Genomic DNA, 11415 nt, shown 5'->3' on the forward strand with positions numbered 1-11415 from the left:
GTGAAAGGGGGAGTGGATAGAATGGGGGGAGGGGGTAGTGTGGGTTGAAAGGGGGAGTGAATATATTGGGGGAGGGGGTAGTGTGGGTGAAAGGGGGAGTGGATAGAATGGGGGGAGGGGGTAGTGTGGGTGAAAGGGGGAGTGGATAGATTGGGGGGAGGGGTAGTGTGGGTGAAAGGGGGAGTGGATAGAATTGGGGGAGGGGGTAGTGTGGGTGAAAGGGGGAGTGGATAGAATGGGGGGAGGGGTAGTGTGGGTGAAAGGGGGAGTGGATAGAATGGGGGGAGTGGGTAGGGTGGGTGAAAGGGGGAGTGGATAGAATTGGGGGAGGGGGTAGTGTGGGTGAAAGGGGGAGTGGATAGAATGGGGGGAGGGGGTAGTGTGGGTGAAAGGGGGAGTGGATAGAATGGGGGGAGTGGGTAGTGTGGGTGAAAGGGGGAGTGGGTACAATGGGGGTAGGGGGTAGTGTGGGTGAAAGGGGAGTGGGTACAATGGGGGGAGGGGGGTAGTGTGGGTGAAAGGGGAAGTGGATAGAATGGGGGGAGTGGGTAGTGTGGGTGAAAGGGGGAGTGGGTACAATGGGGGGAGGGGGTAGTGTGGGTGAAAGAGGGAGTGGGTACAATGGGGGGAGAGGGGTAGTGTGGGTGAAAGGGGGAGTGGGTACAATGGGGGGAGGGGGTAGTGTGGGTGAAAGGGGGAGTGGATAGAATTGGAGGAGGGGGGTAGTGTGGGTGAAAGGGGGAGTGGGTAGAATGGGGGGAGGGGGGTAGTGTGGGTGAAAGGGGGAGTGGGTAGAATGGGGGGAGGGGGTAGTGTGGGTGAAAGGGGGAGTGGATAGAATTGGGGGAGGGGGGTAGTGTGGGTGAAAGGGGGAGTGGATAGAATTGGGGGAGGGGGTAGTGTGGGTGAAAGGGGGAATGGATAGAATTGGAGGAGGGGGTAGTGTGGGTGAAAGGGGGAGTGGGTACAATGGGGGGAGGGGTAGTGTGGGTGAAAAGGGGGAGTGGGTAGAATGGGGGGAGGGGGGTAGTGTGGGTGAAAGGGGGAGTGGATAGAATTGGGGGAGGGGGGTAGTGTGGGTGAAAGGGGGAATGGATAGAATTGGGGGAGGGGGGTAGTGTGGGTGAAAGGGGGAGAGTAGAATTGGGGGAGGGGGTAGTATGGGTGAAGGGGGAGTGGGGGGAAGGTGGGAGGGAAAGGGGGAGTGTGGGAGGGAGAGTTGGTCGGGAGGGAGAGTTGAGAAAGTGGGAATGGGGGAAAAGGGCGGGGGTTCAGTAGAAATTGGGGAAGACAGGGTGGTGAAAGTGGGGGCGGGGGCTAGAGTGGGGAGGATTTAGGGGGGGGGGGAGTGGGTAGAATGGGGAAAGGGTGAGTGAATAAATTGGGAGATGGGGAGAGAGAGGGGGGGGGGGAGTTGAGAGGGTCAGGTGCTTGGATGGGGGGGGGGGGGAGAGGGTTAGTCGTCACTCGTGAAGAAAGAAAGGAGAAGCAGGGGGAAGAGGGGATGGGAGGTGGGGGCGGGCGGGGGGTAGGGCAGGCAACTGCCAGGGTTTCCTCTTCTTCTTCTTCTTCCAGTTTTTGTTTGATGCTTTTGTACTATTGTTGTTCGCCACAGCTCATAGAAGAGGAGGTAGCGTGTTTGCTGGGGGAAATATAACGATGCCCTTCGCTTTGTTGACGTTCTCATAATTATCATCTTCTTAACTATCGTCATCGTCATCGGCCTCAGTAGAAGTGGTAGTAGTAGTAGAAGAAGAACTGTCTTCCAGAGGAGATCACAGGAAAATAGTGGCAATGTCCGTTATGTCCTGATCTTGCACCGCCTTGCGCCCTGTGGTGTGGTTGTATTATTGTTGGCGAAACGATTTAAACTCCGGCCAGTACTGAGTATTGCTGTTGGTTAAACAGCTTAAGGACCCATCACGTAGCCTTTTCCGGCCATTGTGGCATTCAGTTCAGGTTCACTGTGTCAAGGAGGGAGGTGGCAGAATGGTCAAGACGTTCAGCTGCCAGTACAGAGAGTCCCTGAGGTTGTGGGTTCGAATCCCGCTCTCGCCCTTTCTCCTCTGTTTGACCGGAAAATCAAACTAAGCGTCTAGTCGTTCGGATGTGACGATGAACCGAGGTCCCGGGTGCAGCACGTACTTGGTGCACTGAGAAAGAACGCATGGCAAGGAGAGTGTTGTCCTCTGGCAAAATTCTGTAAAAAGAAATCCACTCTGATAGGTACACAAATATATAAGCATGCACTCAAGGCCTGACAAGCGTGTTGGGTTATGCTGCTGTCAGGCATCTGCCTAGCAGATGTGGTGTAGCGTATATGGATTTGTCCGAACGCAGTGACGCCTCCTTGAGAAAGTGAAACTGAAACCTGTGTCAAGGGCTCGGCATATGGGGGCGGGGCCCAATCCTCTTCTTTCCGCCGTTTCAATGACCCCTTGCGGTTTGTCGTTTTTCCCAAGGAAAAGTCAGGTACCCGTCACACCTTGGTAGAGTGAGGAAAATCGGAGTAAAGTGCCTTTCCCAGTGACACACCACCATGCCGAAACGGTGCTTGAAACCCCAGACACTACTGATGAACACTGGGTCACAATAATAATAATGATGATGATTAGTATTCATATAGCGCTGAATCTTGTGCAGGGACAAATCAAAGCGCTTTCAAAGCAGTCATTCACACACATGCATAACTCTAAACTTGAGAAACTGAAGACAGAGAAGAGGCAGGGGAAGCAGACTATCTTGGAAAAAGATGGGTTTTTTAAGGCCAGATTCGGAAGAGGTGAGTGCGGAGACCTGACGAAGCGAAAGAAGAAGTTCATTCCAAAGGCAAGGTCCATAGACAGAGAAAGAACGGCGGCCGACGGTGGAGTGTTTAAATCTTGGTATGTGTAAACAGGGTGGGTCTGACGCCGATCGTAGAGAGCGAGATCGGGTGTAGAATGGGGTGTAGAGGTGAAAGGCAGCCACAAGTCCATGCAACATTCGCAATGGCGCCTCTATCTTTTTCTCTTTTTTTTTTTTTTTTTTTTTTTTTTTTTTTTTTGTTGTTGTTGTTGTTCCTGACATAGTATCTTTCTTTTTATTACATTTTAATTCATTTACTTGTTTATTTTGGTTAATTATTTTATATTAATGTTTCACGACAACCTAGGGTAGGTTCTTAAGGTCAGACTGGCGCGTTTGGTTTATGTGTAGGTCACGCATCTCTGTTTTGTTCTGTGTGTTTGATTTTTTTTTTTTTTAACGCAGATGTGTTGTACGTGTATGTATCAGTCTGTGCAGTATCAGTGTCAGTGACAGTATCAGTAGCTCAAAGAGGCGTCACTGCGTTCGGACAAATCCATAATACACTACACCACATCTGCCAAGCAGATGCCTGACCAGCAGCGTAACCCAACGCGCATAGTCATGCCTTATGAAAAAAAAAAAGAATTTTTTTTTTAAGTCTGTGCACGTTTTGACAAATCCTTGCAACTGAAACTGCTGTAAAGGAATGTTTGTCGTTTTACACAGCAGCAGATATCACATCCACAGTATCTAGAAAACAACATATATATATTAAAAAAAGATAATGAAAGGAAAAAAGAATAAAATAAAAATGAATCTGAAAAAAGCCCGTTCAATTGCACATCTGTTGTATCCAGGAAATAACACAGGTAATAACATACATCCCTATGCACATAAATATATCCAAGGATTCCTGGAAACGGCACATGTAATGAGATACACCCAGTGTGCTGCAATATTCCTTGTACTGTATCTTACAACATGTGTCCCAAACGGGATTTAATGAACACTGAAAACATTAAAATGAAGACCACCAACAAAAACTTACTTCAACCGAATAATGCATGCTATCAAGTTAGTGACTGATCACCAGGGAAGCTAGGCATAAGCTGACAACCCGGGGCCGTATTCAAGAGACCATCGTGCTTCCGGGTATTTTTTTTTAATGTGTACCTGCGGGTAAATTTTTTTTTTAATGTGTACCTGCGGGTACTTTGCCCGAGGCAAGGCCTGAGGGTAAGCAATAGCATTCAGGAACACAAGAGCGTACCCGCTGGTCTACAAACCCGAAGGCAATATACCCAAGGGTGACAACCCCAGTGGCTGGCTCGCACACTCAGTCGTCAGCCCTCCCATGGGGTAGAATCACGTGCTGTGTGCGTTGACCTTGACCCTGACTGTGTGCGTTGCCATGGCGCCAGGTACACAATGCCTACGAGAGGAGGTACCGCCAGAGGAAACGGGCCCTGTCCTCACTGGAGACACAGACCAGGAAGAGTTCAGAGACCTCCACCTACCTGGCTGACAGCTCTCCTCACGGCAAGAGTACGGTAAGGAAGGGATTTGACCCTCAAGCAAAATGGCGGAAGAGCCTCTTTACAGCAAGAGTACGGTAAGGAAGTGATTTAACACAACCTATATGGTGGAAGGGCTTCTTTACACTTAACCTATCTGGTGGAAGGGTGTCTTCACAGCAAGAGTACGGTAAGGAAGGGATTTGACCCTCAACCAATCTGGTGGAAGAACCTCTTTAGAGCAAGAGTACGGTAAGGAAGGGATTTAACACTTAACCTATCTGGTGGAAGGGCTTCTTTAAGTAAGAGTACGGTAATGGATTTAACACTTAACCTATCAGGTGGAAGGGCTTCTTTACAACAAGAGTACGGAAAGTAAGAGATTTAAGTCTTAACCTGTCTGGTGGAAGAGCCTCTTTACAGCAAGAGTACGGTAAGGAAGTGATTTGACACTTAACCTATATGGTGGAAGGGCTTCTTTACAGCAAGAGTACGGTAAGGAAGTGATTTAACACTTAACCTATCTGGTGGAAGGGCTTCTTTTCAGTAAGAGTACGGTAAGGAAGTGATTTAACACTTAACCTATCTGGTGGAAGGGCTTCTTTTCAGTAAGAGTACGGTAAGGAAGGGATTTGACCTTCAACCTATGTGGTGGAAGGGTCTCTTTGCAGCAAGAGTACAGTAAAATATAAGGGATTTAACCCTCAACCTATCTGGCGGGAGAGTATCTTTACAGTAAGAGTACGGTAAGTGGTTGTTCTCTCCACCTCTTTAGCGGAAGGGCTTTCTTTACAGCAAGAGTACGGTAAGTCATTGTACTCTCCACCCCTCTGGCGGAAAGTTTTACCGTTGTTGGGTTGTTGATTTTTTTGTTTTTTACCGCAAGAGTACAATAATGATTGGACTCTCCAATTATCTGGTGGAAGGGCCTTTTTTTTCTTTTTCTTTTTTTTTTTTTTTTTTCACCAAATTTAGGGAAAGGGGATGGCATTTGTATGGAGAGAAGAAATTAACGTTGTACTTCCCTGGTGGAAGGGCGGAGGGTGGGGTTTGGGGGCGTCTCTTCACGGTAAAAGCACGGTATGGTGTGGTCATGAATGAAGCAAGAGGAGAGGAACGTCAATGACAACCAGTGAAGATATGAACGCTAAATTGTTCTAGTCATCTATCTTTTTATTTATCTGTCTGATTTTGGTTTTTTGTTGTTGTTTTTCACCTCTCTCTCTCTCTCTTTCTCTCTCTCTCTCTATACACACACACACCACACACACACACACACACACACACACACACACACACACACACACACACATATATATATATATATCCTTTTTGCTCATTCATTTATTTATTCGTCTGTCTATTTGCCTATTTAGCTAGTTTGTTATTATGGGCAGTTGAAACTGAAAATTTAATTGTCTTTGCGCGCATTTATAATTTTAAAAAAAAGAAAAGGAAATATACCAATCGAACTCTTCATCCGTAATTTTTACGCACTGTGATATGACTATGTACTCGTAATTGTCCTTGGTCAGAAAATTAAGAATAATGTACAACTCATTGACTGATACAGGGCCTGTTGTCTGCTATTTTTCATTGTCTCTTCTACCTTCACCCCCACCCCCACCCCCACCCCAACTACCCCTGCCCCCACCACCCTGTCTCTGACAGACACGGACCATGGTGTCAGACATGTCACTGACCTCTGGCGACCTCTACCTGGCCAACCGTCGCGTCCACTCCTCACACACTCCTCCTCCTCCTCCTCTATCTCCTGCGCCCTCTCACCCCTCCTACAGCCAGGACCCGTCGGTCCGCTCCACTCGCTTCCTTCACCGTCGTCACTCGTCGTCCTCCCACGCCGCCAGAGGGGAACCTCGGCCTCATGACGTCATGGATGACGTCAGCGGGTCTGTCTTTGATGACGCGCAGGTACAAGTTTGAAGAGGAGAGAAGGGACGGGGGTGGGGATCAAGGGGTTGTTTGTTTGTTTGTTTGTTCTGGGGGTATGGGAGGGGGAGGGGGCGAGGAATAATTGTCTGGCAGGCGTATAACTGATGGTGGTGGTGGTGGTGATGATGATGATGATGATGAAGTCTTATGTGGGAGTGGAGTGCAGAAGGGTGTATGACTAGAGAAGAGAGAGTGGGTGTTCTTGTCCATCTTTGTATTTTTCCGTCACTGACTGTGCCATTTACATTCACTGATCCATTGTAATCGTGTTTTGGGGTTGTTGTTTTTTTGTTTGACTGTTTATTTTGTTTGTGATTTGTTGTTGTTTTTTGTTTGCTTTTTTGTTGCTGCTTTGTCGTGTTGCTTTTTGTTGTTGTTTTGGGGTGTGGTTGTTTGTTTTATGATGTTGATTTTTGGGTGGTGGTGGTTTGGTTGTTTTGTTTTGTTATTTGTGTTTTCTTTTCGGGGGTTGGGAAGTATGTGTGCGTGCGTGTATGTATTTGTCTGTTTCTGTTTGTCTATGTGGTGTTCTTGTTTTTGTTTGTTTTGTTTGTGCGTTTTTTTCTTTTCGATTATCCGTTATACAAGTGATTAAGAACAGGCCTCTTTATGTTATGAATCACCGTATCAGCATTCAGTGAAAAATCGTCAGTCCTGATTTTAACTTTGGCTCTCTTCGACGTGGGTATACACTACATGTGTCAACAGATAATAAGAATGAACAAGAAGGAAAGAAAGAAAGAAAGAAAAAAAAGCCCCTAGCACTTTCACTTCCACTTTTGAATGTTCTCCATTCGCAGCCCTCCGACACAGAGAGCATCTGGAGGCGGCAATACGTGACCCATGACCCCTGTGACAACCACTTCACCATCTCCACCCTACCACCGCGGCGCTCACCCAGCTATCCCAACAGCCCCTCTCGTGACGTCACTGATTTCGTCACCTCCATGGAGAACGTGCTGGGGGCCGCCACACCCGCCCGCACCTCAGTCCGCTTCTCGGAACACTGACCGCACAGCGCGGATTCTGCGTGGCGGGGCCTGCCACGGCCGGTGGCCCAGTGGAATCTCCTGGCTGGCTGGACTGACAGCCACTGGTCTAAAAATAGGCGGATAGCGCATGCCGTCTTTGAGCCCCTATGCTAACTGAAGCCAGCGGAAGTGTTCATTTAGCTATTTTACTACTCGTGTCAGTACAGCGCGAAGCGGTAACTTCATATGAATATAGCCAAGCGCTCAGCTGGCTACAATAACTGCTTCACGGCAAGCTTCCAGTTGCTCGTGGCGTTCGTTAAGCTGACAGTCCTGTGTGTGCCTCCACAGCAAGTTTGTGCTACCTGTCACTGCACTGTTTTCCTGTAATAACTTTAGTAAATAAACCATTGGCAAATATTAATCAAGACACAACATTTGGCACGTCATGGAGGCAAGCATTACACGATTTCATTGAAGATACACGGTTCCAGTTCAGAAACTTCCACCAATTAGCAGACGACTTCTCCACGGACTGACAGCCGGATACGAGTGTCAGTATGGCGTCCATTTGGCTTCAGCTTTCCTGGGCAATAAGCTATCCATCTAATTTTAGACCAGTGGGTCTCCAGGCTGGCTGGACTGAGAACACAGTGATGACTGACTGACTGATTGACTGGCGAGTAGGCCGCGTGCAATGGGCAGTGGGAAAAAGTATAAAGGCCATGCTGAAGTGTCACCATCTTTGCGTGTCAGAACTGGAGATTAGTAGTTTATGGGGAAAAAAGTTTCGGGGGTGGGAATCGATGGGAGGGGAAGGAGCTGGGGGTTGGGGGAGTAAAGAGAAAACGTGATGATTTTGATGTCTGTTACAGTTCAGCGGGTTCATCTTTGGTTGTTGTTGGTTGTTGTTTTTCTGTTGTTTTTGTTGTTATCGTGGTGTCGTTTGTGGTCCTGCAGACCGTAGTGTGTTGTGCAACCAGCCGTTACGTCCCTGGTTAATATCAAAACATCTAGCTTTTCCTGGACCTTTACCGTATCGGATTCTGCTGACGGAGACAACCATTCTGGGGACTGAGACGTATTAAGGGGCAGACCCATCTACACTTACAGTGACACAGGATTCCGAGTTCGACGCATAATAGCGTCGCCGGGATTCGAACTCCCAACCAATGGATTTGATAAGCGCGATGCAGGCTCTACCGAGCCAATTGCACACGTGTCGGATTTGTAAGGACCACTGCCACAGTCTTTAGGATTGAGAGCCATGTGACTGTCCTTGAGAACTCTGGTGTACATCGTGTATAGTGGAGGGGTGGTTTATGGCGGGTCTGAAGTGATTCGTTATTGGACGTTGGACGTGAATACCTCTGAGGACAGGTTTGTCTGTCAGCTGTTTCAGGAGGATTACTCCTGTTTGACTGACTGACTGACTGACTGACTTGGCCCCAAAGCCAGTAGTAGGCTGTGAAGGCAATACCGATGACTTACTCACAACTGAGCTCACTCCATCCGGTCCGCTCTTCAGCTGTTCTCCTTGAGCAGATAGGTATATATGTAGGACACTGTTCGTGTTGTCTTCTCGACCTTCATCCTGATTTTCTGCTGGACATTCTTCGCGATGTGAAAAGGATATTCTTCCTGTTGTCTGTATGACATTTTTTCTGTTGTAAAAAAAAAAAAAATCCCCTTGTCTGTGGGACGTTGTTTCTGTTGTCTCTTGGGAATGAAACTGAAATTTTGGGAATTATTCCCGTCATCTGTTGCAGATTACTTGTGTTAGGGCTGTATCCCCGATGTCTATAACACTTTACTCGTGTTGTTCCTAAGAGATATTCTACTATTCATGTTGTCTACATGAAATTATTCCCGTGGTCTATGGGGTATTTTCCCTGTTGTCTGAGCGACATTGTGTCCATTGTCCATGCGGCATTATCCCTGTAGTCTATATAGAACAACATTGCCGTTGTCTGTAGCATATTATTCATGTTGTTAATAGGGCATTTTTTTCTATTGTCTATCAGACAATGTTCCTGATGACTACATTACATTATTCGAGTGGCGTATAGGACATTACTCTTGAGGTCCAAAGGACAGTAATCCTGTCGTCTTCGTGATACTATTCCTGTTGTGAATGGGACAATATTTATTCTTGTTGACTGGATAAGATGATAAATTTAATGTTTGTATAAACGACACACGTGTTTCTGTTGTATGCAAGGACAATATTCGTGTTGTGTATAGTACACTATTCTTGTTGTATATGCTACAGGAAATTGTTCCTATCGTCTTTTGGACACTGTTTCTGTTAACAATAGGATAGAATTATTCTTGTTGCCTGTAAGACTATTTCCGTTGTCTATATAGGATACTATTCCATTTGTCTGTTGGAGATTATTCCTGCTGTCTATGAGACAATATTCCATTTTTTTCCTGCGGCATCTAGGACACTATTACTATTGTATGCTGAACGCACTGTTCCTGTTTTCCGTTTGGACAATATTCCTGTTGTCTGGTGAATATTTTTTCCTTTATTTTTGTGACACTAATATCGTTGTCTGATATATACTATGCTATTCATGTTGTCTGCTGTTGTCAATAAGGACATTGTTCTTATTCTTTACAATCACTTTGTGTCTGTTCTTTTTAAGGACACCAACTCGGTGATCAGTTCGATTATGAAGCAAATACATTGATACGCACCAGCAGTGGTATCTGAATTTCTCTTCAACCACAACATTTCAATAAACGTCTTGAAAGGGTCGTCTGTGAGTGCGGGTTTGTGTGTGTGTGTGTGTGTGTGTGTGTGTGCGTGCGTGTATGTGTGTGTGTGCGTGCCCCCCCCCCCCAACCCCCCGCCCCCCCCCCCGCCCCCGTCTTCCTTCCCCCTCCCTCATGCCCATTGTCAAACAAGGAAATAAGTAATATACTAGAAAGAGGCTTTAAGAGGTGCTTTCATTCAACTCTAAAACCTCGTCAGTTGACTCTCTCAGACTTTGGTCCGATTCGCAGACCAGTTCTAAGTTTAACTCTCAGACTATTATCAAATTCATTACGGACCAAGTATTGTTCTAATGTCAAGTGCATATGCTTTAGCAACCTGACAATTAAGCATATAATTTTTGACTGTAGCTTGATGAAGCCTTATGTACACGAAAGTGTGTCTTCACAAGTGACTGACAACGTTGATGTTTTTGACTTTTTGCATTCATTAGTTAATTTAACGACTTCTCTTTTACGAAGTCCTTTAAGTAATTCCTGTAGATTTTTTTTTCAAATTTCACTGGAAACAGTTTTGCGAGGCACTCAGTTATCAGTGACACAACATTGACAGAGTTCTGATAATTTTATCGTCGCATGGAAGGGAAAACGTGCACAACAACAACCTCAGATATGTTAGATACTGATGGAACCAAGCTTGAGACAAATGAAGAAAAAGGATCCGCCCTGCTCAAACGGTTCATACAACAGAGTGATCAAAGAAACGTAGATGAAAAAAAGAAATATGTTGAGGAGTTAAACCAAAACCTTATGCAGACTGGATCTGATGATGACTTCACAGTAGATTATCTAAACGAAGCAATAGCTAAATGCAAGAAAGAATCGGCTCCTGGCCCTGACAAAGTTCGCTACTAGGACATCTAGGATCTATCGGAAGAAGACAGAAGCAAACTTTTCAATCTGTATCGGCAAAACAGTTTCCACAATGGACATGTGCCGAAGGACTGGACACACAGCTTCTTAAAACCCATACCAAAACCAGGAAAGGACCATCGTCAGGTAAGCGGCTACCGAATCCTAACCATGCAAAACATTACTCATGGAACGCATAATAGCCAGGAAACGTGCAAGGGATCTTGAACAGACTCCCTTCAAATCAAGGTGGTTACAGAACATGTGAGTCTACATGGGAAAATGCGGCTGCTTTCGCATATAAGGTATATGAAGGATTTCAAAGAAAAGAAGAAACACTAGCACTAGCAATCGAACTTGAAGATGCCTACAATAAAGTCCAGTTTGGGCACCTCTTGGAGCTGCTACTAAGGTATAGAGTAAGTTTGACACTGAAAAGATGGATAGCAGCAGCGCTTCAGGAAAGAACCGTCGTCCTACGCCTCGGAGATTGGATGTCTGCACCTTTTAAACTATCCATGGGACTGCCACAGGGGTCTTCGCTCTCTCCTGTC

At 46.3% G+C, this 11415-nt stretch overlaps 1 protein-coding gene across 2 annotated transcripts in view; it reads left to right on the forward strand.

The window, feature by feature from the left end:
- Positions 1–7977, forward strand: part of LOC143299034 (cadherin EGF LAG seven-pass G-type receptor 1-like) — a 73634-nt gene extending 65657 nt beyond the window's left edge. For both annotated transcript variants that reach the window (XM_076612118.1, XM_076612119.1), the window contains exons 26-28: positions 4212–4340; positions 5976–6236; positions 7058–7977. In XM_076612118.1, the coding sequence (XP_076468233.1) occupies positions 4212–4340; positions 5976–6236; positions 7058–7267 (600 nt within the window). In that variant the 3' untranslated portion in view covers positions 7268–7977. The remainder of the gene's footprint in view (positions 1–4211; positions 4341–5975; positions 6237–7057) is intronic.
- The last annotated feature ends 3438 nt before the right edge of the window (positions 7978–11415 follow it).

This window comes from Babylonia areolata, chromosome 24, assembly GCF_041734735.1.
Source record: "Babylonia areolata isolate BAREFJ2019XMU chromosome 24, ASM4173473v1, whole genome shotgun sequence".
NCBI lineage: Eukaryota > Metazoa > Mollusca > Gastropoda > Neogastropoda > Buccinidae > Babylonia > Babylonia areolata.